The sequence below is a fragment of the Ostreococcus lucimarinus genome, chromosome 8 (assembly GCF_000092065.1).
Source record: "Ostreococcus lucimarinus CCE9901 chromosome 8, complete sequence".
Lineage (NCBI taxonomy): Eukaryota > Viridiplantae > Chlorophyta > Mamiellophyceae > Mamiellales > Bathycoccaceae > Ostreococcus > Ostreococcus sp. 'lucimarinus'.
This window is the reverse complement of record NC_009362.1, coordinates 124,838-148,288: the sequence shown is the minus strand read 5'-3', so window position 1 is coordinate 148,288 and position 23,451 is coordinate 124,838. Positions and strand designations below refer to the sequence as shown.

At 62.0% G+C, this 23,451-nt stretch overlaps 12 protein-coding genes across 12 annotated transcripts; 7 read left to right on the top strand and 5 right to left on the bottom strand.

Annotated features, from left to right (window-relative positions):
• Positions 1 to 612: 612 nt before the first annotated feature.
• OSTLU_42343 (predicted protein) lies at positions 613 to 1,653 on the top strand (the record flags this gene model as incomplete). The annotated part of the gene is made up of 1 exon (XM_001419258.1): positions 613 to 1,653. One exon carries the CDS (start codon positions 613 to 615, stop codon positions 1,651 to 1,653), a length of 1,041 nt encoding a protein of 346 aa, XP_001419295.1.
• Positions 1,654 to 1,999: 346 nt separating this feature from the next.
• On the top strand, positions 2,000 to 2,770 carry OSTLU_32960 (predicted protein; the record flags this gene model as incomplete). The annotated part of the gene is made up of 1 exon (XM_001419257.1): positions 2,000 to 2,770. The coding sequence occupies one exon, from the start codon at positions 2,000 to 2,002 to the stop codon at positions 2,768 to 2,770; it is 771 nt and encodes a 256-aa protein (XP_001419294.1).
• Positions 2,771 to 2,938: 168 nt separating this feature from the next.
• On the bottom strand, positions 2,939 to 3,376 carry OSTLU_32959 (predicted protein; the record flags this gene model as incomplete). Its single annotated transcript, XM_001419045.1, has 1 exon — positions 2,939 to 3,376. The coding sequence occupies one exon, from the start codon at positions 3,374 to 3,376 to the stop codon at positions 2,939 to 2,941; it is 438 nt and encodes a 145-aa protein (XP_001419082.1).
• A 312-nt stretch (positions 3,377 to 3,688) lies between these two features.
• On the top strand, positions 3,689 to 4,744 carry OSTLU_4231 (predicted protein; the record flags this gene model as incomplete). The annotated part of the gene is made up of 2 exons (XM_001419256.1): positions 3,689 to 3,886; positions 3,977 to 4,744. Coding segments are annotated over 2 exons (966 nt in total), but the record flags the coding sequence as incomplete, so codon positions are not given.
• Positions 4,745 to 7,366: 2,622 nt separating this feature from the next.
• Positions 7,367 to 7,741, bottom strand: OSTLU_32957 (predicted protein; the record flags this gene model as incomplete). Its single annotated transcript, XM_001419044.1, has 1 exon — positions 7,367 to 7,741. One exon carries the CDS (start codon positions 7,739 to 7,741, stop codon positions 7,367 to 7,369), a length of 375 nt encoding a protein of 124 aa, XP_001419081.1.
• Positions 7,742 to 7,846: 105 nt separating this feature from the next.
• On the top strand, positions 7,847 to 9,124 carry OSTLU_32956 (predicted protein; the record flags this gene model as incomplete). The annotated part of the gene is made up of 1 exon (XM_001419255.1): positions 7,847 to 9,124. The coding sequence occupies exon 1, from the start codon at positions 7,895 to 7,897 to the stop codon at positions 9,122 to 9,124; it is 1,230 nt and encodes a 409-aa protein (XP_001419292.1). The 5' UTR covers positions 7,847 to 7,894.
• A 90-nt stretch (positions 9,125 to 9,214) lies between these two features.
• On the bottom strand, positions 9,215 to 12,402 carry OSTLU_32955 (predicted protein; the record flags this gene model as incomplete). The annotated part of the gene is made up of 2 exons (XM_001419043.1): positions 9,215 to 12,341; positions 12,380 to 12,402. The coding sequence occupies 2 exons, from the start codon at positions 12,400 to 12,402 to the stop codon at positions 9,215 to 9,217; spliced, it is 3,150 nt and encodes a 1,049-aa protein (XP_001419080.1).
• A 1,065-nt stretch (positions 12,403 to 13,467) lies between these two features.
• On the top strand, positions 13,468 to 15,249 carry OSTLU_24902 (predicted protein; the record flags this gene model as incomplete). The annotated part of the gene is made up of 2 exons (XM_001419254.1): positions 13,468 to 14,730; positions 14,875 to 15,249. The coding sequence occupies 2 exons, from the start codon at positions 13,468 to 13,470 to the stop codon at positions 15,235 to 15,237; spliced, it is 1,626 nt and encodes a 541-aa protein (XP_001419291.1). The 3' UTR covers positions 15,238 to 15,249.
• Positions 15,250 to 15,372: 123 nt separating this feature from the next.
• Positions 15,373 to 17,121, bottom strand: OSTLU_42695 (ABC(ATP-binding) family transporter; the record flags this gene model as incomplete). Its single annotated transcript, XM_001419042.1, has 1 exon — positions 15,373 to 17,121. The coding sequence occupies one exon, from the start codon at positions 17,119 to 17,121 to the stop codon at positions 15,373 to 15,375; it is 1,749 nt and encodes a 582-aa protein (XP_001419079.1).
• Positions 17,122 to 17,608: 487 nt separating this feature from the next.
• OSTLU_12783 (predicted protein) lies at positions 17,609 to 19,162 on the bottom strand (the record flags this gene model as incomplete). The annotated part of the gene is made up of 1 exon (XM_001419041.1): positions 17,609 to 19,162. One exon carries the CDS (start codon positions 19,160 to 19,162, stop codon positions 17,609 to 17,611), a length of 1,554 nt encoding a protein of 517 aa, XP_001419078.1.
• A 389-nt stretch (positions 19,163 to 19,551) lies between these two features.
• Positions 19,552 to 19,899, top strand: OSTLU_46284 (predicted protein; the record flags this gene model as incomplete). The annotated part of the gene is made up of 1 exon (XM_001419253.1): positions 19,552 to 19,899. A coding segment is annotated over one exon (348 nt), but the record flags the coding sequence as incomplete, so codon positions are not given.
• A 258-nt stretch (positions 19,900 to 20,157) lies between these two features.
• Positions 20,158 to 23,370, top strand: OSTLU_50201 (predicted protein; the record flags this gene model as incomplete). The annotated part of the gene is made up of 2 exons (XM_001419252.1): positions 20,158 to 20,353; positions 20,405 to 23,370. 2 exons carry the CDS (start codon positions 20,158 to 20,160, stop codon positions 23,338 to 23,340), a joined length of 3,132 nt encoding a protein of 1,043 aa, XP_001419289.1. The 3' UTR covers positions 23,341 to 23,370.
• Between the last annotated feature and the right edge of the window lie 81 nt (positions 23,371 to 23,451).

Here is a 23,451-nt window from a genome sequence, read left to right as displayed (position 1 = left end):
TCGTCGTCGTCGCGCGTCGCGCTCCGCGGTCGCGCGCGGCGTCGGACGATTCGCCGCCGATCGCGCGCGCGCGCGCGCCGTCCTAACGACTTTTGATGGGCGTTTTCGCGCGTCGTGTACGAGACGCGCGATCGGGTGTTTAGAACAATGTCTTAATGGGTCATGACTCACAAAGAGGGGACGCGCGCGCGCGGCGCCGGCCGTCGGACGATTCGCCGTCCTAACGACTTTTAATGGGCGTTTTCGCGCGTCGTGTACGAGACGCGCGTCGTGTACGAGATCGGGTGTTTAGAACAATGTCTCAATGGGTCATGACTCGTAAAGAGGGGACTCGCGCGCGCGGCGCCGGCCGTCGGACGATTCGCCGACGCGAGCATGGACGCGCGCGGCGCACACGCCGGCGCGAGCATGGACGCGCGCGCGGCGCGGTGTCGAGACGCGATCGCGCGACGCGATGGACGCGCGCTCGCGTCGTGCGTCGACGCCGGCGCGTCGACGACGCGCGAGCGCGACGAGGACGACGCGACGTGGACGCGCGCGTGCGGTTCGGATTGCGACCGCGCGGCGACGCTGATGCGCGAGCGAGGCGTGCGCGCGCCGTGGGACGACGCGATGGGGGCGTTCGCGTGCGCGCGGACGCTGGCGGGAAGCGGGAGGGACGAGGACGCGGTGCGCGCGTACGAGGCGCACGCGAGAGGGGTGAAGGATTTCGTGAAGGCGTACAGGGCGGACGAGGACTCGGCGTGGACGAGCGAGGCGTGGTACGTCGCGGTGGACGACGCGAGAGCGTTGGCGCAGCGCGCGGATGAGGCGCTGAAGCGCGGGGGGGAAAAACCGAGCAAACTCGCCGACGCCGGGTCGACGCTGATGCTGGTGTACAGAGCGGTGTCGCAGACGTCGACGGCGGAGAAGAAGGCGCCGCAGTTGCACGTGGTGAATAATCTATTCAAGGTGTACTTCAAGCTCAACGCGCTGCATTTGTGCAAGAACTTGATCAACGCCGTGAACTTGCCGACGTTTTTGCCGTTCGATTCGTTCCCAAAGTCGGAAAAGGTGACGTATAACTTTTACGTCGGGCGGTTGGCGGTGTTCGAGGACGCGTACGAGCGCGCGGCGGAGCATCTTGAGTACGCGTTCGCGCATTGTCACGCGCAGAGCGCGCGGAACGTGCGATTGATTTTGCAGTACTTGATCCCGGTGAAGTTGATTTTAGGCACGCTGCCGTCGCGAAAGTTACTGGAGAAGTACGAGTTGCGAGAGTTTGTCGACGTCGTCGAGGCGATGCGCCGCGGCGACGCGCGCACGCTCGACGCCGCCCTCAGCGACGGTGAATCGACTTTCATCAAACAGGGCACGTATCTGATCCTCGAAAAGCTTCGCATGTCCGTCTACCGCACGCTGTTCAAGAAAGTGCACGCCATTCACGGCGAAACCGCCGACGCGGCGAAGGCGAACCAAGTCTCGCTCGCCAAATTCCAAACCGCCCTCGCGTGGTGCGGCGCCGACGACGTCGATCTCGACGAGGTCGAGTGCATCGTCGCCAACTTGATCTTTAGAAAGTTCATCAAGGGCTACATATCGCACAAGAACCGCGTCTTGGTGTTGTCCAAGGCGGATCCTTTCCCGAGCTTGCAATCCGTCTTCGCCGACTGAGCCCGTAGCCTTGTAGTCGAGCGCAGTCTCCGCCCCACACTTTCGCGCGCGCGCGCCTTCCGATGCCCGACGCCGCTCGCGACGTCACCGCTGCGCTCATATGCGCCACGGGTGCCGCCGCGACGTTCGCGGTCGCTAAGCTCGCGCCCTGGTACGTTCCGTCCCGGCGTCCCGCGTGGCTCTATCCACTCCTCCAGTACTGACCGACGCCGCGTGTTCTCCACGCAGGATCGCCTCCGCGTCCGCGCGCGCGTTCGCGGGGTTGAAGCCATGGCAACTCGTCACCGCGCTCGCGTACGGCGTCAACGTGCTCGCGGTGAGCGTGCCGGGCAGAATCGACGGGGAGATGCAGCGACGCGCGCAAGCCGAGGCGCGCGCCGCGAAGGCGAAGGATGAAAACGCGAAGGAGAAGACGCACGCGATTCCGCTCGATAGCGAATACCGAAGCTTGTTCACGCCCGCGGGATGGGCGTTCGCGATTTGGGGGGCGATTTACGCCGGAGAGTTCGCGCTGGTGGCGCACGCGTTGGCGTCGGCGAGCGGAGGCGGCGCGAGCGAGGCGGCGACGCGCGCCGTCGCGCCGAGCTGGGCGCTCGCGTGTGCGTTTCAAGCGTTGTGGTGCGCGGCGTTCAGACCGTGGGCCAAGGCGCCTAGACACTTTTGGGTGTCGAGCGCGTTGTTGGTCGCCGAGGCGGTTGCGCTGGGTTCGGCGCACCGAGCGCTGCGCGCCGCGGCGAGCGCGGCGAGCAAGGCGTGGTATTGGACGACGCACGTTCCTCTGTCGATGCACTTCGGTTGGATTTCATGTGCGGCGTTGGTGAACTTGAACTCACACGTCGCGAAGACGTGCGCGCCGGACACGCAGCTCGCGACGGCGTTTCTCTCGGCGTTCGGCGCGGGCGGTTTGGGCGCTGCGGTGACGCTCACGACGGGCGATCCTGTGTACGCACTCGTCATCGCCTGGGCGCTCACCGCCGTGGCGAGCGACGGTGGGAAGCGCACGACGGAAACGTTGGCGGATGTCCCGCTCAAAGCATTGACGAAGGCGGCGCGATGGGGCGCTCGCGCAGCGCTCGCGAGCGTCGTCGTGAGTCAGATGCCCGCGTTCGCTGCGTGATTGATTCAACACGTCTTCTCGCTTATCGTTACACGCAGTGCTGTTTAGATTAAGTAGATGCTTTCGTTTGGAATAGATAAAATCGGTGATGATGACCACGGACTTCTTGTTCAAATCGTCCGCGCGCGGGTCCCGGGCGCGTCGATCGACGTCGTCGGGACGAGTCGCTCACTTTCGCGATCTCGAGCTCGATCTCGAGCTCGCACGCTTGGGCGTCGCCTTCTTGGCTGAAGACGACGACTTCTTGGCCGACTTCTTCTTACCACCACCGATCTTCGGGATCGGTAACGCGCCGCCGTACAACCCGTACGCGAGCGCGCCGGCGCACGCCTGCGCCGCCATGAGCTTCGTCGGGCAGCACGAGCTCCCGCGCACGTACACGTCGAACAGGGAGAACGCATGCATAAGTAACATTACCTTCGCCAACGCTTTCTTCGTCGAACTCGCCGCTCCCGCGGCGATGTGCGACACCGTCGCCAACGTAAAGTCGCGCACGACGCATCGCGTAATCTTCTTCGCGATCGCCTGCGCGCCGTCTTCGATCACGCACGACACCGCGACGAGCGCGATGACGAGCGCTTGGAACTTGAGCGTTTTACCCAACATCTTTCTCGGTCGTCGTCGAGCTCGTCGCGCGTCGGAGTGCGGGACGCGCGCCGTTCGACGAGGGGAATGAGGAAAAAAGTCGGTTTAAGTTCCGCTTCGTTCCCCTCGGCGTCGGCATCGCCGCACACGTCGACGCGCCTCGCCCTCGGCGCGCGCGCACCGCGCGAGGCGATGACGCACGACGTCGAGCGAGACGTCCACGACACCGTGCGCGTGCTCGTGCGCGTGCGACCGCCGAACGCGAGAGAGATCGATGCCGGCTACGCGCCGTGCGTGCAGACGCACGGGACGAACGCGCTGACGCTCCAGCGCGGGAGCGTCCGCGAGAGCGTCGCGGGCAAGGCGGCGCTGAGTTTCGCGTACGACCACGTGTGCGATCAGTCGTCGGCGCAGGAGGAGATTTTCGAACGCGTCGGACGCGACGCGGTGGACGGCGTGGTGGAGGGGTATCACGGGTGCGTGCTCGCGTACGGGCAGACGGGCGCGGGGAAGACGTACTCGATGCAAGGCGTGGATTTAGATCGCGACGACGACGTCGGAGGGTTTGAGGGTGACGATGATTGCGTCATGATGTCGCCGGGCGAGGCGGGAGGGGCGGAGGGGGACGCGCTGGACGCGCCGAACGCGGGGTTGATTCCGCGCGCGCTGAAGCGATTGTTTGAGCGATGCGAGTCGGCGAGGAACGCGGCAATCGAAGCGGGCGGGGCGTGCGAAATCGAAGTGAAGTGCTCGTATTTGGAGATTTATAACGAGACGTTGCGAGATTTGTTGATGAATACCGAGCACGATGGACCGGCGCCGAACGTGCGGGAAGACGCCAAGCGAGGCACGTTTGTGGAGAATTTGCACGAGGAGCGCGTGCACGGGGCGGAGCAGACGTACGAGACGTTTTTGCGCGGTGCGGCGAATCGTAGGGTGGGTCAGACGAATATGAATGCCGATTCTTCGCGTTCGCACAGCGTGTTCACGATTTCGGTGGAATCGCGCACGAAGGCGCATCCCACGGCGCCGACGACAAAAAAGAGCGCGCTTTTGCACTTGGTCGATCTCGCAGGGAGCGAGCGGCAGAAGAGCACGGACGCGGCAGGTGAACGTTTGAAAGAGGCGAGCGCGATTAATAAATCGCTCAGCGCGCTCGGGAACGTCATCAAAGCCCTCGTGGACGTGGCCGACGGCAAGGAACGACACGTGCCCTACCGCGATTCCAAGTTGACGTTTTTGCTCAAGGACGCGCTCGGCGGACGCGCGCGCTGCACGCTCCTCGCGTGCGTCTCGCCGGCGCATGTGAACGTGGAGGAGACAATGTCTACGCTGAAATTCGCCCAGCGCGCCAAGCTTGTGAAAGTCCGCGCAGTGGCGAACGAAGAATCCGTCGGATCAGCGAACGAGCTCGCGGCTGAGGTTGGGCGTTTGCGAGCGCTCCTCGCCGAGGGTGGCGGCGGCTTGAACGACGTCGACGCTCGAGCGAAGATTGTCGAACTCGAAGCCATCATGGCGAAGGCGAATCGCGCGGCCGCGGCTGCGGCAAAGGATAGCGAAGAAGAGCTCGCGAAGCTGAAGAGCAAACTCGAGCACGCCAAGGATTTATGCACGTGTTTGGACAAGAATTTGCAATCCGCCAAGATGGTGATTCGTTTACGCGACGAGGCGCTCAAGCGCAAAGAGTTAACGCCAGAGTCGGTGAATGCGGAGATTGAAGAGCTTCGAAAGCAGAACGAACACCCACCCGAGGTCGTTCGCGTCCGCATCGAACTCGCGGCGTTGCAAGAGCGCGCCGATCGCCTTCAAGCCGAGAATGAGCGCTCCGCCAATCGCGGACGTTTAGCCACCGCCGAGGAGGAATTGAAGGATTTGCGCAAGCTCGTCATCGCTGAGGGCGAACTTACGGCCAAAGCGCTCGACGAAAAAGCGGCTGCCTTGAAATCATTGGATGACATCGAGGCGCAAAATCAAGTTCTCCAAGCCGCTGCCGATGCCGCCGAGCGTCGCGCGTTGGCGAGCGAAGAGACTGCGGAAAACGTTCGCGCGGCGCAACTCGCGGCGGAAGTTTTGGAGAACGAGCACAAGATGGCCAAGGAATCTGCGGAAGCCGACCGCGCACGCGTTCAAGCGACGTTTGAAGAGAACAAAGAAGTGATGGAAGAGATGTTTTCGAAGCTCGAAGTGCTCGCGGCGCACAAGGTGCAAGCTGACAAGGATAGAGCCGAGCTCGAGGCGCGCGTCGAGCTCGCCGAAGCCAAGGCGGCGGGTGCGAACTCGTCGTACGAAGAAACGACCAACGCGCTCGCGGCGGCCAAGGCGGAGTTGGAAACGATGCAATGCAAAATAGATTCAGCGCTGAGCGCTCAAAAGGCTGAGCACGACTGCGAGCTGGAGAAGAAACGAGCTGAATTCGAAGCTGCCGTAGGCGCCGCGACTGAGGCGGGCGAAGCGGCGATGGCCGAGCTTAAGACTGCGCACGTCGCCGAACTGCAGGTTCTTGCGCGCAAACACGAAGAAGCGCTCGCGAGTGTAAAATTCGACGTGGAGGGGGGATTCGAAGTCGAGCGTGCAGCGCACGAGGCGGCTTTGGAGAAACAAGCGGGCGAACTCGAGTCGAAATTCGCGGGTGAGTCTGCGACGGCGCGAGCAGAGCACACTCGTGCGATCGATGCGCTCAAGGAGGGCCACACTCGGGCAATGGACGCGTTACGCGAAGAGATGGCGAATGCGAAAGTCGAGCTTGTAGACGCGCACACGTCGAAACTCGCGGCGCAAGCGCAAGCGTTCTCGGAACAGATTGAGAAGATAAACGCCGCGCAGGCGGAAGCCTTGGAGGCACTCGAGCGCAAGCACGCAGAGGCCATGGCGGACGTGGAAGCACGTCTCGCGAACGCGCTCGAACAAACAGAGTCGACGTCGGCAGCGGACGCGCACGCCAATGAGTTGGCGGCGTTGAACGAAGAGCACACGAAGACGATGGAGGAATTAGAGCGCGAGTACAAGTCTCAAATCACAGATCTCGAAAACGAGCTCGCTGAGATGAGAAGGGCGCGTGCAGAGACAGAAGACGCCGTGCGCACCGAGCTGGTCGAAGAACATTCCGTCGCGTTAGAAGAGCAGAAGAGCCTGTTGAGCTCAGCTTTCGCAGCGGACATTCGAAACGCCGAAAAGAAACTCGCTGCGGCGCGAGAAGAGATTTCGCGAGCGAAATCTGCTGCGTCGGCTGAGTTCTCCGCCGCAGGGACCGCACAAGCTCAAATTCGTAAGCTACACGAGGAAATGGAACTCAAGGACGCAGAAATTGCAAAGTTGGAGCGAAAGCTCGCCGCGAACGACAACGCGACCGCAGATGGTGACGCGCACGCGAAATCGGATGCGCGTTTGGACTCCGCCAAGGCGGCTCGCAAGCGAGCGGAAGAACGCGCGCAAGAGATGGAGGCCAAGGTCACGGCGCTCATGCACGACGTTGATGAAGCAAACAAGTCTTCGCAGGCTACGAGGAGCAAGTACTCCACCGCGCGATCGCGCATTGAGTCTCTCGAAGTCGCCTTGCACGCGGCCAAGACTGAAATCGCACAACTCAAGGGCATCGAACCGCCACCGAGCGTCTCGAAGACGACCGCGCGCACGCCCGCGGTGAAGCGACCATTAGCAGGTCGCACTCCTGGGAAGACACCGGGAACCATGGGCACAGCACGGCGCATCTTGAGTGATGTCAACGCCGACGAACCGCCGTCGAGCCCATCGCTCGCGCGACCGAACAAGCACATGCGTTTCGACACCAGCCCACCCGCGGGCGAGCGCGCGAAACCAATCACAGGCAAACATCGCGCCGAGCTCGAGGGTATACGCCGCGGCACCGGTCGCTTATTATCCAAGCCCGCCATGCGCGTGCAATCCGCCAAACCCGCCGACGAGTAGAGACGCCGCGCGCCTTTCAATTTCTACAAAACATGTACACTCACAACACCGCTACGAGACTACGCTACCCTACGCTACCCCAACCGCTCATGACTTCCCCTTCACCTCATCCAGATTCGCAAACACCGCAGCCGCTCGCGACGCGTTCATCGCCTCCGCCGCTCGCGCCTCCGCCTCGTACGCGTCCCTCACGTGCTGTTCCGACACCGCTCCCAACCTATCCGTCATCTCCGTCGTCACCCGCTCGATCTCTTCCATCGACGACGCGTTCTCCCGCATCGCTCCCGCGCTCCACTTCGCGAACGACGCGAGCGCGCGCTCGTTTTCAGCATTTTTCTCCGTCATCGCCGCGATTTCCCGCTGCGTCTTCTCCAGCGCCGATCTCTCCGCGCGTATGCGCTCCAGCGCGCGCGTCTGCGCGCGGTACACCTTGACGTAGTTCCACAGCGTCTTAAACACCATCGCGCGCGCGTCGTCGCTTCGCGTCGACGCGCGCCGACGACTGACGCCGACGACGAGCGTTTTTAAATTTAAATTAAATTTCAAACTCGCCCGCACATTTGAACGCGCGACGCGTCGCGCATCGCCGCCGAGCGCACGAAAACGCGCGCACACATGGACGCGCCCACGCCCGACGCCCCCGCGGCGACCGCGCCGACGCCCGCGCCGGCGTCGCCGAGCGTGAAACCGAAACGCGAACGTAAAAAAGTTGAAGTGTTTCAAGTCGTCGACGACGCGCCGAAGAAATCGCTCGACGTCAAGCCGGGACGCGGGACGAAGCTGTGCGAGATCCCGAACGTGGCGTTCAAGCTGTCGAAGATCCCGCGCAAGGAGGAGCTGTTGAAGTTTGTGTATCGCATCCTGTACAAGGGGGTGGGCAAGCAACAAACCATCAAGCGGGACATCGGCGAGTTCTCGGGATGGACGTTCGAAAACGACGGCGAGCGCGCGGTGAAGGAAGATTTGCTGTCGAGGGCGTTTAAAGACACGCTGCACGATCTTCTGGACTTGTTCGAGCTGCCGCGAGGAAGCGGGGCGGAAGGGAAGAAGGAGGCGCAGGTGGCGCGTTTGATGACGTGGTTGGACGCGCCGAAGGCGAGCGGGAAAAAATCGTTGGAGGAGGCGGAGGCGAAGAAACGCGCGGCGAAGGAAAAGAAACGCGAACGCACGGCGAAGAAGACGGCGGCTAAAGCAAAAAAGACGGCGGCGGCGAAATCGTCGGCGGGTGGGTCGGCGAAGCAAGCAGCGTTGATTAAAAAGTTGAAGGCGGAGAACGCCGCGTTGCGCGCGAAAATCGCGAAGTTGACTGGAAAGGAAGAGGAGCCGGCGGAGGAAGAGGAAGAAGAGGAGGAAGAGGAAGAGGAAGAGGACGAAGAGGACGAAGAGGACGAAGACGAAGACGAGGAAGACGAAGAAGAGGAGGAAGAGGAAGATTCAGACGAAGAGTTCACGGAAAAGCCGGCGGCTAAAAAGCCGAAGCCGGCGCCCAAGCCGGCGAAACAACAATCTCCGTCGCCAGAACCGTCGCCGGAACCGTCTCCAGTGAAAGCACCGTCGCCCGCGAAGGCGCCCACGCCCGCGCCCGCGCCACCGGCACCCAAGACGGAACCGCCGAAACCGGTCGAACCGACGCCGGCGCCTGCGCCTGCGGCGGAACCGACCAACCCGCCACCGACGGCGGCCGAGCTCGGTAGCGCTGTTCGAAGGTTACTAGTAAACGCCGACATGGAACAAGTTTCTATGAAGAGCGTTCGCAAGGATTTGGAAACCAAATTCGGGATGTCTCTGTCCGATCGTAAGGAGGAAATAAAAAGACTTGTCACCGAGTTTCTCGAATCGCGATAGACGTCGTTGTTTGTCAAACATCTCTTTGTTTATCCTTCTCTTTGTTACACGCTATGCTAATGTTCTAAGCCACGGCGACAACGTTGACGCTCAAATATCCGAGACGAGCGCCGTGAGGTGATTCTTCAACGTCGCGTCGCTCGTGTTTGTCGCGACGCGCTTTGCGATGTTCATCCAAGGTTCTCGAAGCGCCGGTTCGTTCGTGAAAAACTCGTTTAGGACGTCTGCGCGTCCTAAAAGAGTAGCGAGTAGTAAAGACCAGTCGGTACAACCCGCCTCGCGCGCGGTGGCGAGAAGCGAGGTGACGTAAGTGGCGTCGCTTTCGACTTTCGATCCGACGGCGCGCGTGGGATCGACGAGAAATAAACTCTCTGTGCGAGAACTTTGACTCGACGCCGCTCGTCGTAATTTTCCTTCTCGTAATCGCCGCGCTGCTAACTCGATACTGCCCGCGAAATCGGAGATGTACGCTTCACCATTCTCGTCCGTCTCGTGTTTCAAGTAAGCGACGCCGTCAAAGGACGTTTCGCTCATAAAAGCTCCCATCGCCGCGACATCGCGTTCGCGGCCCAGAGAGTCGACGTGCGACTTCAATAACAGTTGTTCTGGTTCACCAAGCGCAAGCTCACGATCTGCGCGCCCGCCTAACGCAATTACGCTGTTTGGCGGCGGAGCGATGACTTCAAGCACGCGCTTGAAGATTCCAGGCTTTTGATTTTCCTTCGCCGCTTCGTCTGCTGGCTGCAGTAAAAACTTGATGAGGTCTTCGACGAGCTTGTACTCGCGGGCTTCCAGCGCGGCTCTCATCACGCGCACGGCGATTTCACGTCCCATTGTTTCGCCCTCAAGTTTATCGACGACGAGAATGTAGCACGCCGCGATACGAATGCGCTTTAATTTCAACGCCTTGACACAAAGCTCGCTTGGTTTACCGGCATATTTGAAGAGCGATTCCCATCGCGTGTTGTCTGTCTTCCGCGCCACGCTCACGATGACGTCAAGATAATTTGGCAACTCCGACAGCAGTGCAATCGATTGCTTGAGTACTGTTTGTGACGTGATTTCGCGATTCGAGCGTTCCAGCGCTGTGAAGAGCAACCATTCGAGCGCATGCATGAAGTGCGGCGTCTGTCGTCGAGCGGCACGCGCATATCGCAACGCGGCGTCGTGCTGGCCAGAACTCAAAAGCTTGCGCAAAATGTAAGGCACAATTGTGTGCGATTTGGGTGCGATTGTGAAGTATGGCATGTCTACCGCATCTGCGAAGGAAAACTTTTGCGTCACTCCGATGATGCGATTCATATTCAGGCTCACGCTCATCGGATACAATTCTCGATCAAACTCGAGTTCTGGATTGTTCGCCGCGCGCTCAACGTCACACGACGTTGCGCCGTTGATGAGGATTTGTCGTAAGTCGCCATTCGGAAAGTAACATATGCGCATCCCTTCGGCACCATAGGCAAATACGCATCCCCCGTCCACAGAAAGCGAATCTCTCGCGTCGCTCTCAAAGTCGCTGCTTTCGTCCCCTTGCATCATCATTTCTTGCGGTGCGTTCGCGCTTCCAACGACCCAGAACTCCGCGACGTCATCAAAGAGCTTCACCTGATCGTACTCATCCGTCAAGTCTACGACGAAGAGTTCGCCAGCTTCTGTCAAAACTACGCACTCGCTCGGCGCTCGCTCGGGCGCCGCCGCCGGCGGCACCGCGCACATTCCTTGCACGCGCCCGCCCGCGTTTAAGGTTGTTTTCCGTCGCTGTCCCGCATCCTCGCGAACGTGGTGTGCGGAAATCGCTCCCACGTTCGATGACATTTCTTCCACCTCGTACACTGCTATTTCGCCATTCGAGAAGCTCACGAGTAAGAATTCTCCGCACGCGTATGCGCCCGTCGCCTCGGATGGTAGCGGCATCGTCATCAAAAGGTCACCCTTTCCGCCGTCGGCGTAAAAGCTAATGCCGTACGACAACTTGATAGACTTTGTAAACATCCTCGTTCTACCTAATCGAGCGACGATGGCGAGTACCGGCTGCAACACGCTACGCTGCCGCCCCGATGTCGGCGGTGCCGGTTGCATCCAATCGAACGCGATTGCCTCGAAGGAGTTCTCCTCTTCCACGTCTCCTAACTGACTCCAGCATTCACCGCGCGTGTCAAACACGACGCATCCTCGCACGCCTCCGACGGCGACTCGATCGCCGCTCGGGCTCATTCCCGCCACGCACATGGGCCACTGACGCTGGACGTACTCGCTCGGACACACTTCCTGTCGCGCGTGAACTCTGGTGCTCGTCGCGCTCGAGGCGACGATGAAAATACGATCGTCACCAAGAAGCAGTGATGCATCATCGTGATCGCAACCGCCATCGTATGATCGAGGGGCGACGCGACTGTTCGACACGCTCTTCGCGAGCGCGTACTCTAAAACTTTCGAACCAGACTCGGACCGCACCGGGACGAACAACGCGTAGTCGCCGACGCCCCACGCGGGCGGGGCCAGACAAGCGCCCATCTCTGGCACTTCCTCGTCACCCGTGAACGTCGCGCGCGGCGAAGACGATGTTCCCACCGCGCTATCGCCGCCGCCGTGATGTAAAGTACACATGAGCAAACATCCCGATTCGCTCCACACGCTCACGCCGCGCCGACGCCAACCGACGGCGAGCGCTCGCCCGTCGTTCGACCAAGAAGCGTGCGCTAACGCGCCAGTGTCTTCCACGCCGAAGCCCCACGGACTTAACCCGAAAACATGTCGCGGTTTCGCGGCCTCCGACGTCATCGCGTCGTCGTACACGCGGATTTCGCCGTCGGCTGTGCCGAGCGCGAGCCGCCGCGAGCCTCGATGAAACGCGGCGCACGTCGCCGGACACGGGAACGCATCGAACCAGTTCCTTCGCCGCACGTCGCCCGCCGCATCAATCTCCAGCGCGCACACCGCTCCCGCATCGAACCGCACGACCACCGTACCGGTATCGCGGCACCACGCCACGCTCGTCGCGCCGCCGTCTCGTTCGCTCCGCGCGCACGTCGCGCTTCGCCCCTCCGACCCCTCCTCCCAGCACAAAAACACCACCCGCCCCCTATCCGTCCCGACCACGATTTCATCGTCATCGCTCGCGCAACACGTCGCCCGCTCGCCGTCGTCCAACGTCACGACGCGTTCGATCTCCAGCGTTCCCTCAAACTCGCCGTCGCTCCGCGTCGTCGCGCTCGCCCTCGATATATAAACCTCCCCATCCGCGCTCACGCTCACGAGCGACGTCCCCAACCGTTCATCGCGTCCCTCTCGCCCATCCTCGACGTCCCACCCCCCCCCCGCGTCCCGCGCGCGCGTTCCGCGTCGCGCCGACGCCTCGCGCCAACCGCACGCGACGACGCGTTCGCCCCGCGCGCGCGCGTCCGTCTCGATCCTCCCCACTTCGCGCCCGCTCCGGCCGTGCCGTCCGATCGCGCGCGCCTCGACGCCGCGCGCGTCGAACGCGGCGAGGAACGCGCCCTCGCGGTGCACCGCCGCGCCGCACGCCGTCGTCGCGTCGTCGTCGTCGGTGGCGTCGGTGTTCGCGTCGCCATCGCGCGTCGTCGCGGCGTCGCGAGGCGTCGCGCGCGACGCGCGGTCGTCGCGCGCGCTGGAGCGCGTCTTGGGCCACGCGTGCGCGAGCGCGCACGGCATCGCGCGCGTCGCCGTCTCGCGCGCGTCGGTCGCGCGCGCGCGTCGGCGTTCGAGTTTTTATCGTAGTCAAGACAAGTTTTCCATACTTCTATTTGTAGACGGTATACGTTTCATCGTGGACGATCCTCTGTTTGATTCGGACATACGGTGCTGTAGAATGAGTGAGACGTAGGAATTGAACGATACGCTATCCGCCATCCAGCGCGGCGTCGCCGCGGCGTCGCGTCGACGGCGACCGCACAGCGACGCGACCTCGCGGCGACGCGCGCGTCGACGCGACGCGCGCGTGCGCCGCGCGGGACGCCCACCGCGACGCGCGGCGCGCTCCGACGCGCGCGATGCGCACGATCGCGATGACGCCGACGGCGACGTCGACGGCGCGATGGCGACGCGCGACGACGCGCGCGCCGATCGCGGACGCGCGCGCGGCGCGCGCGCGCGCCGACGCGCGCGCCGCGGGCGCGGCGCGCGCAGAGACAACGCGCGCGACGCGCGCGCGCGCGCGAGGGCGAGGGACGGCGCGCGCGGTGCGGTCGCCGTCGGTCGACGAGGACGCGCGCGAGGCGGGAAACGGCGGGGAGACGGACGCGAGCGAACGCGGACGAACGCGGGCGACGTCGGGGACGCGCGCGGCGGCGCGGGCGCGAGAGACGCGCGCGCGAGGCGGGGAAATGCGCGGCGAATCGGAGATCTCGCGCGCGCGCGCGCGACGAGGGCGAGGACGCGGCGCGACGGAGGCGCGCGTGCGCGTGGATTTCGCGGTGATCGGAAGCGGGATCGCGGGACTGTCGTACGCGCTGGACGCGGCGGAGGTGGGAGAGGTGGCGATCGTGACGAAGGCGCGCGCGTTCGAGGCGGCGACGACGTACGCGCAGGGCGGCATCAGCGCCGTGGTGGATACGCTCGATTCCGTGGATGAGCACGTGCGGGACACGTGCGTCGCGGGTGGGTTTTTGTGCGATGAAAATGCGGTGCGCGTGATGGTGGAGGATTCGAAGGCGGCGGTCGAGACGCTCATCGAGAGAGGCACGCGGTTTACGCGAGACGACGCCGACGGACGCCTGCACCTCGCGCGCGAGGGAGGGCACAGTCGGCATCGCATCGTGCACGCGGACGACATGACGGGAAAGGAGATCGAGCGCGCTTTGCTCGAAGCCGCTAAGGCGAACCCGAGGATTACGTTTTACGAGTATCACTTCGCCATGGAGTTGCTCAAGACGCGAGACGGCGAACGCTGCGCCGGGGCGCTCGTCGTGGACGAAGCCCGAGGTAAGACGATAGCCTTCGTCGCGTCGTCCACCGTGCTGGCGTGCGGTGGCGCCGGACACCTATTTCCGAGCACGACGAATCCCGTGGTGAGCACGGGCGACGGCATCGCCATGGCGACGCGCGCGGGCGTCGCGGTGGCCAACATGGAGTTTATGCAGTTTCACCCCACCGCGCTGTACACGGGCGAAGGCGGCGCCGCGAAGCTCAACCAAAACGAAAATGCATTTTTAATCACGGAAGCCGTGCGCGGGCACGGTGGTCGGCTGTACAACGCCGAGGGCGAGCGCTTCATGGCGAGATACGACGAGAGAGAAGAACTCGCGCCGCGAGACGTCGTGGCGAGAAGCATCGATAGCGAGATGAAACGCACGCGAGCGCCGTGCGTGTTTTTGGACATCACGCACGTCGACGGAGAAGAGATTCGACGCAACTTCCCGGGAGTCGCCGCGGAGCTTGATCGTCGAGGATTGGACATGACGAAGCAGCGCATTCCCGTCGTCCCCGCGGCGCACTACATGTGCGGCGGCGTGAGCACGAACGAAAACGGCGAAACCTCCTTGCGTGGATTGTTTGCGTGCGGCGAAGTCGCGTACACCGGCGTGCACGGCGCGAATAGGTTGGCGAGTAATTCTTTGCTCGAGGGTATCGTCTTCGCGCGTCGCGCGGTGGTGTCCGTAGCAAACGAAATCGACGCGTTGCGCGCTGAGTTACCTTCGCTCGACGTCGACGATGAAGACTTGCGTCGCTGGCTCGACGAACGATGCGACGACCTCACGCGCGGCGACGTGCTACGAAACTTCACGGCGGAGCACGACTCGTGGGAACGCGACACTCGTCGCGAAATTCAACGCACGATGTGGAACGCGGCGGGAATCGTTCGAACGACGGCGGAGATGGAAGTCGCGCTCTTAAAGCTTCGAGAGCTCGCCACCGCGTGCGAGGAACGCCTGAGTGTGACGAAGGGCTACACCATGCAGCTCGCTGAGGTCATGAATCTGCTCGACGCGGGTGAGCTCATGTTGCGGTGCGCGCTCATGCGTAAAGAGTCTCGCGGCTTACACTACACCTTGGACTACCCCGAAGCCGTGGATGACGAAAAGAAACCTACCTTTATCGCCGACGGCGCGACTCGCCCGTCTCTCACTCGTCGGCCCGCGCCCGCGCCGAGATAAACTCCTTAGATTTATAAATGTAACGACGCTGTATTTAGAAAATTTAACACCACGCGGGAATCACGGCAGCTCTACATTAGTTTTACAGGTCTAGTTCGCGCTTGCAGTGTGTGTGAAAGAATAATGAGTGAACGTTTAACGCGCCGGGGCGAGTTCTTTTTCTTCAACTGCGACCGCCTCTTCTGTCGTCGTCACGGCAGACTTTGCCATGGCGGTCGCGTCGCCGGTCTGTTCTTCGTGTTCGAAGTCTGCATCGGTCAGGCCGTAGCAGTTCTCCATGTGGAATTGCCCATTCTTCACGCGAATCACGTGCGTCGGGTTCAGGCTTTCGCAGAACGCCTTGTTGTGAGACACAGCGAATAAGCACCCGTCCCATCCGCGAAGACCGTCGGTCAACGCTTGAACGGCGCCGACGTCCAAGTGATTGGAAGGTTCGTCGAGGAGCAAGCAGTTACGCGGTTGCAAAACGAACGCGGCGAGAGCGACGCGAGCTTTCTCGCCACCAGAAAGGCTGCCGATTTTTCGCAAAGCCATCGTGCCGGTGATGCCGAGCGCTCCCAAAGCTTGCCTGCCGACTTGCTCAATCGTTGCGGGGTCGTCTTCGCGCGCGACATCGAGAACGTATTCGAGGCAAGACTTTTCCTTCGGCAAGTATTGCGCGAGATCTTGCGAAAAGACACCGAGCTTGACGCGATCGTCGGTGATTTCGCGTTCGCCCGAGATGAGCGGCATGGTGCCAGAAATGCTCTTCAACAATGTCGACTTTCCGGCGCCGTTAGGGCCCAAGACGACGACTCGCATCTCACGCTCGAGCGCGAGGGATCCACGCAAGATGGGTGCGTCAGCGCTGTAACCGAGAACGCCATCCGTGAGTTTCAGCTGTACTTGGTTTGAAGGCGGCGGCTTGGTCAAGCGTAAGTTCATCTTTGACGCGTCGCCCGCGGCGCCGTCCGAAATGGTCGCCGTCGCCGCGCTGACAGTTTTGCGCATTTCCTTTTGAAGCTTATCCAAAAGCTTTTGACGCGATTGCGCTTGTGTGGATTTACTCGCGTTCGCGGAGAAACGGCGAATGAAATCTTTTAATTCCGCTTCCTCCGCGAGTTGCTTTTCGTAAGTCGCCTTGGCGATTGAGATTCGCTCTTCGCGATCCTCCAGGAACTTGGTGAAGTTGCCCGTGTACCAGTGAAGGCCCTTACCGCGGACCTCGGCCATGTGCGAGCACGCACCGTCGAGAAGTTCAGCTTCGTGGCTGACGATGAGCGTCGTGCACGGCGAATCCTTGATCCACGTGGCCAGCCATGTCTTCGCGGCTTCGTCGAGGTGATTCGTCGGTTCATCAAGAAGCAACAAACCTTTCTCGCCCGAACCCGCGGGGGACAACAGCAAACGCGCGAGCGCGACGCGCATCTGCCAACCACCGCTTAAGTCATCGCACTTCACATCCCACTGCGAGCGAGCGAATCCCAAACCGTCCAACACGCCGGCGATGCGCTTCTCCGCCTCGTACCCGCCCGCGGCGTCAAACTCAGCCAAGCAATCCATGAGCACATCCGCCGCCATGCACGCGTCCTTGTCGTCCTCTGTCTCGCACGCCGCTTCCGCCGCTCGCAGTGCCTTCTCCGCGGCGTTTACTCGATCCATCCTCGCGCGCGCCTCTTGATACACCGTCTTTTGGCTCCCAGAAACCGCCGTCTGTTCGAAATAACCCACCTCGAGCTCTTTCGAGATCGCAATCTCCCCATCCTGCACGCTCCGCTTCCCCGCGATGCACTTCAACAGCGTGGATTTCCCGCATCCGTTCCCACCGACGAGCCCAACGACTTGGCCCGGCATGACCGCGCACGACGCCTCGCTGAGCAAGTCGACGTCTCCGACGCTCAGCATCACGTCCGTGATGCGCAGCGCCGCCCCGCTCGTGTTGCCGTACGGGATGAAGTTATCACCATCGTACCCAAGACCGCCGTACGACGCCGCCGGCGCCGCCGGCGCGCTCGAGGCGTCGTCTTCGACGGGTCGCGATGCGACGACGTCATCCGATGGCGGCGGCTTCACGACGCCGCCGGCTTTTTTACCCTTGCGCGCGGCTTTCTTGGACGCGGCGCAGCGCGTGGAGGCGCGAGAGAGCGGTCGCGCGTGCGGTGCGGCGAGCGCGCGGGCGGCGCGCATGAGATCCGTCGTCGAAGCGCGGAGTGCGGCGGGGATTGGCGATAAGGAGGCTCCTTATCCACGGAACGCGTGTCCGTTCGCGTTCCGGGGACGCGACGAGACGAGAAATTTATTTTATCGTAATCGTGAGTATTTGAAGTGAACGAGGAAAAATGCGTAGAGTAAGTACGCGCGATGCATGCGGACCGGTTGGCGTGGAGACCGCCTAAAGTCGCGCGTCGGCGGGAAATCCGCGCTCGGCTTGCTTCACGCCGAGGTCGGCCATGACTTCCTCCGAACCACCGAGGATGGCGGAGAACTTGGCCGCGCGGTTAAAACCTTCGATTATTCTGCCCATGCCCGTGCGCGTGATTCCGCGACCGCCGAAGATTTGCGCGCTCTCGTCGGCGAAGAAGTTGGCGACGCGGGTGCACAAAAACTTTAACAGCGCGATGGGACCGGCGAGCGCCACGGCTTGTTGCGCGTGCGTGAGCACACCCATTTGGTACGTGATGGACTCGGTCCAGCACTCCACGGCCTCGAGTTGAGATGTCATTCGTGCGAGCTTGTTGCGGATCACCGGTTGCTCGATCAACTTTTTCCCAAAAGTCTTGCGTTGGTGGGCAAACGTGTAGCATTCCTTGAGCACGTTGCGCATCGCGCCGTTCGTACCGGCGACGATCATCCAACGCTCGTGGTTGAAGTTGTGCATGATGAGCTTGAAGCCATCGCCTTCGCGACCGAGTAAGTTTTCGACCGGCACCTTGACGTTTTCAAAGATGATGTAAGACGTCCCGGCCGCCGGGCTGTACGCCGTCTTGATGGGGTTCGTCTCGACGCCCTCACCGCGCTCGATGAGGAGCAAAGACAGCGCTTGCAAGCCTTTGCCACCGGTTCGAACGGCAGTGGTGAAGTAATCGCAGAACGTACCGTTCGTGATCCACTTCTTGACACCGTTCACGATGTAGTGCTTGCCGTCGGGAGTCTTCGTCGCCGTGCATTGAATCGCCGCCACGTCGCTTCCCGCGAACGGATCACTGATCGCCAAACAGATGCGCTTCTGGCCCATGATGCACTCACGGCCAACCTTTTGGCGCACTTCTGGTCGCGCAAACATGAGCACCGGCGGCACGCCGATGACGAACCCGGCGCCGATACCGTCGCAGTACCCCGGCACGCCCAACCGTCCGAGCTCCTCGTGCGCGATCATCTCGTGAAACGTGTCGAACTTTTCCGGCGTCAGCCCGCCCGGAAGCGTCATCCCACAGTTATCGACGCAATCCTTCATCCACGGCCCCGGCTGCAGCCGAGTCGCGAACATCCCAGCCTTCCCGAGCTTTTCGTACAGCTCCTTCGACGGCGGTTGCCCCGCGATGTCCTTCTGCACCATATCCGGCCGAACGTGCTCATCATAGAACGCTCGCACCGCCTGTCGAAACCGCACGTGCGATTCATCGTAATACGGGCTCGGCGCTCCCTGAAACGCGCTCGGTTCCGCGTACGGCACCTTACTCAGCGCCCCTCGCGTCGGCGCCAGCGACTTCGCCCCCGCCAGCGTCCCTATTTTATACTTCTTCGCCGTCTTCTCCAGGATCTCGCTCCGGTGCAGCGCGTAAAACGCCTCCGTGGCGTCCTGTCCCGCCGCCGCGACGATGAACGACGCCCCTCCCGGGTGAAACGCCGCGAATTTCGTTAAATCGTACACCCCGTCGCCGATGACCATCCAGCAGTCGTTCGCCGTCGCGTGTTTCGCGACGTCCGCCATCGCGTACGTCGCCATCGCGCCGTCCCGGTCGCGCCGTCGCGATCGCGCCTCGTTCGCGCGTCTCGCGCGTCTCGCGCGTCCGCTCGTTCGACGCGCGTCGCTGTGCCGTCGCCGCGCATTCGCGTAACGAACTCGAGCTCGAATCGCCGACGCGACGGCGCGATCGCGATCGCGCCGCGACACCTCGCGACGCGCGACGGCGCGATCGCGCGCGCGACGCGATGGCGCGGACGACCGCGGCGACGCGCGACGCGACGGCGCGGTGCGCGACGCGCGACGTCGCGCGAACGACGGCGCGACGACGCGATCGAGGGCGACGGCGCGCGACGACGCATCGCGCGCGCGCGAACGCGCGGGACGCGATGGACGCGGTCGTGGACGCGGCGACGCTCGATGCGATCGAGGTGCCGCGAGATCTGTGCGAGATACGGGCGTTCGTGCGATGGGAGGAGGCGGGAAAGCCGAACGACACGACGAAGGCGTGGCAGGAGGAGGAGTTTCGCAGGGCGACGGAGGATTTGAAGCGAGAAGTCGCGAGCGGGACGACGCTGAACGCGATACGACGGCGGTACGGGCGGGCGCCGGTGGAGGGGGACGATGAGGCGTGGCGAGCGCCGGGAGTAGAGGCGGCGGAGGCGAAACGCGTGGCGGAGGCGGTGGCGTTCGCGGCGAGCGCGGATTTGGCGGACGCGACGGAGGAGAGGAGAGAGGAGCGAACGGCGAAGAAGGCGGTGCGGAAGGTTGAGTCAGTGGTGGCGCCGCCGCCGCCGCCGCTGCCGGCGTCGGATCGTCGACGTCGAGACTTGCGCGCGATGTTGCCGCGACGCTCGAACGCGGAGGACGACACGAGTCGGGTCGCCAATGCGGCGGAACCGTCCACGGTGGCGCGCTGGCGCGAGATGAAACCGGACGAAGACGGCCGCCTGCTGATAAGCGATGGCCTGTATCCGCTCGCGGACGGTGAGCTTCTGGTGCAAGTGTACGAAAACGGCGGCAAGGATGAAGACGCGATGAGCGCGCCTCGACGTAAAATCACGGGCCGAAGCGTGGTTCTCACCACCAACGCTCTCGAGCCGCTCATCTGCCACTGGGGTGTCGCCAAGGAAGAGCCCGGGGAATGGGTATTGGCTCCAAAGCTCGTGCATCCCGCCGGTACGGAGGCGGTGTCACACATGAGCTGCGAGACGCCGCTCGAGGAATTCACCGGTTGCTTTCCGGCGGATCGCGTATCGTCGACACCGTCCATGGATGACGCAGATCTGTTCGACGAGTGCGCTTACATGCAAAGACTCGAGTTCAATCTTCCGGGTGATGGCCCAAACGAGCTCATGGGGTTGCATTTCGTCTTTCGCAACGTTGACGGGACCGCGTGGTACAAGGACACGTCCAACGGCAACGCCAATTATCACGCGTCGTGCATACGAGTCAAGGAAGAAGATCGCGTCGCGGATGAGCTCGTGGATACCATCACGCGCGCCGAAGCTGGAGGATCGTGGTGGTCGCTCATGCATCGTTTTAATCTCGCGCGATCGCTTTTGGAAAAATATTGCGTCCAGGGCGAAGACTCGGCCAAGGCGCAAAGCGCGGCGGCTAAAATTTTTGTATGGCTTCGATACAGCTCCATTCGACAGTTGACCTGGCAACGGAACTACAACGTCAAACCACGAGAACTGTCGAGCGCGCAATCTCGTCTGACGCACATGCTCGCAGAAATTTACGTCACAAAGCCGCATTTACGCGATATGGCGCGTCTCATGCTCGGCACCGTGGGCAAGGGCGGCGAGGGTGGACAAGGCCAACAAATTCGCGACGAAATCTTGAACATTATGCACCGAAACAACATTAAGGAGGTTAAGGGCATTTGGATGGAGGAGTGGCATCAAAAGCTACACAATAATACTACTCCAGACGATATCATTATCTGTCAAGCCTACTTGGACTTTTTACGATCCGACGGTAATTTGGGGGCGTACTGGCATACTCTCTCCGAAGGCGGCGTCACCAAGGAACGGTTGGAATCTTTCGAGCGTCCCGTGAGAAGTGAACCGATCTGGCGACCAAATATTAAGGATAATCTCATTCGAGACTTCGAAAACTATTTAAAGATTCTCAAATCCGTGCATAGCGGTGCAGACTTGGCGGAGAGTTACGACGCGTGCCGCAGTCGTTTATCCGACGTCACGCGAGGCGCAGTCGAGTACGTCATCGCGCAACAATCGAGCGGTGATATCTTTCCCGTCGTGAACGCGTGCTTGGAGGCTCGACACGGTTTACGTGATGCTGGTTTGGGCGATCCTTCGGATGCGCCATGGTGTCGCGAGTTGCTGTATCTCGACTTGTCCATCGCCGACATCAGCAATCGCGCGATTCAGCGCGGCTCGGACGGCGTGACGGATACGGAGGGTTTGTTAGAGCTGACGGACATGGTCCTCGAAGATTTGTGTCTGTCTCTACCATCTACAAACGATGACTTGCTGTATAGTTTGATGAACTGGCGACGCATCCGCGACTTACAGCGCGCTGGCGACGCCGCCTGGGCGCTTCGAGCAAAGGCGACGGTCGACCGCGTTCGTCTCGCCGTCACCGAACACGCCGTGGCGATTTCGGATAGCATGCAACCGGCGGCGCATACCATCGGCACTCGATGCGATTGCGATAAATGGGTGGTCGATCTCTTTTCAGAAGAAGTCATTCGCGGCGGTCCGGCGTTCGCGCTTTCGCTGATGCTTACAAGACTCGACCCGTACTTGCGCCGCGAGGCGAACATGGGCGATTGGCAAATTATCTCTCCCGCGACGTGCGCCGGAGTTGTTGCGCACGTGAAAACCCTCGCAGAGGTGATGAACGAAACATTCAAAACCCCAACCGTGTTGGTTTGCGATCACGTAGGCGGAGGCGAGGAGATACCTTCCGGCGCAATCGCCGTGCTCACGGGATCCTCTGTCGACGTGCTGTCGCACAGCGCCGTTCGAGCGCGCAACGGCGGCGTTCTGTTCGCCACTTGCTACGATCCGACTCTCTTGGACAAGTTTTCTGGGATGAACAAAAAGGCAGTCAAGTTACACGTCACCGCGGACGAGTGCGTGGCGTTCGATGAGATTGCATTTGAGAACATTGGCAAGGAAAACTCGGCAGACGGCGCCTCGCACAACGGTGACGCGCAGCGAATCAACATTAAAGCCATCGATTTCGCGGGCGATTTCGCCGTTTCAATGGAAGACTTCCGCGAGGATCTCGTTGGCGCGAAAGCGCGCAATACGAAGGCGCTGCGCGACGCCTTGAAGAATGGCGGGATTCCCGATTGGATCAACCTCCCGGTGTCCGTGGCGATTCCGTTCGGCACGTTTGAGCACGTCCTCGCGAGACCGGAGAATGAAAAGCAAGCCGAGACACTCAACAAGCTTTTGAGTGAAATCGATGACACTACTGGTGTGACGCTCTCCGCGTCACTACGATCGTGCCGTCGTTGCGTTCGCACCATCGTACCCCCCGCTGGGATGCTCGAAAAACTCGCCGCCGTCATGCGAAGCGGCGGGTTAACCCCTCCGGAGGACGACGACGCGTGGGAGCTCGCGTGGAAAGCCATCTGTGACGTGTGGGCATCAAAGTGGAACGAGCGCGCGTTTGTCAGCATGCGTAATCGCGGTCTCGATCACAATAATCTGCGCATGTCTGTGCTCGTGCAACCCGTCATCAACGCCGATCACGCCTTCGTGATTCACACCGTGAATCCGAGCACGAACGCCGCCGACGAGCTCTACGCCGAAGTCGTCCAAGGCATGGGCGAAACGCTCGTCGGGAACTATCCTGGGCGCGCGCTGAGTTTTACGGTGAAGAAGACGCCCGACGGCGACGTCTCACCGCCGGAAATCGCTGGATTCCCATCCAAGAACACCGTCCTTCGCGTCCCCCGCGAGACGCTCATCTTCCGCTCCGACTCCAACGGCGAAGACCTCGAAGGCTACGCCGGCGCTGGCCTGTACGAATCCGTCCCCATGCACGCCACCGTGGAACACCACGCCGATTACGCGTCTGATCCGATGATATGGGACCACGACGCGAGCCAGGCCACGCTCGCCGCCGTCGCCCGCGCCGGCGCCGCCATCGAGCGCGCGCTCGGCGCTCCCCAAGACGTCGAGGGCGTCGTCCGCGACGGCCGCGTCTTCGTCGTCCAAACCCGTCCGCAGGTCTAGCCTCCTGTATTTCATCGCCTCGCGCCGTCCCCGTCTCGATGCTCTCCCCCCTCGTCCGCGATCTCGCCTCCGCGCTCGCCTCCCCTCTCGCCTCCCTCGCGCGCCCCCGGC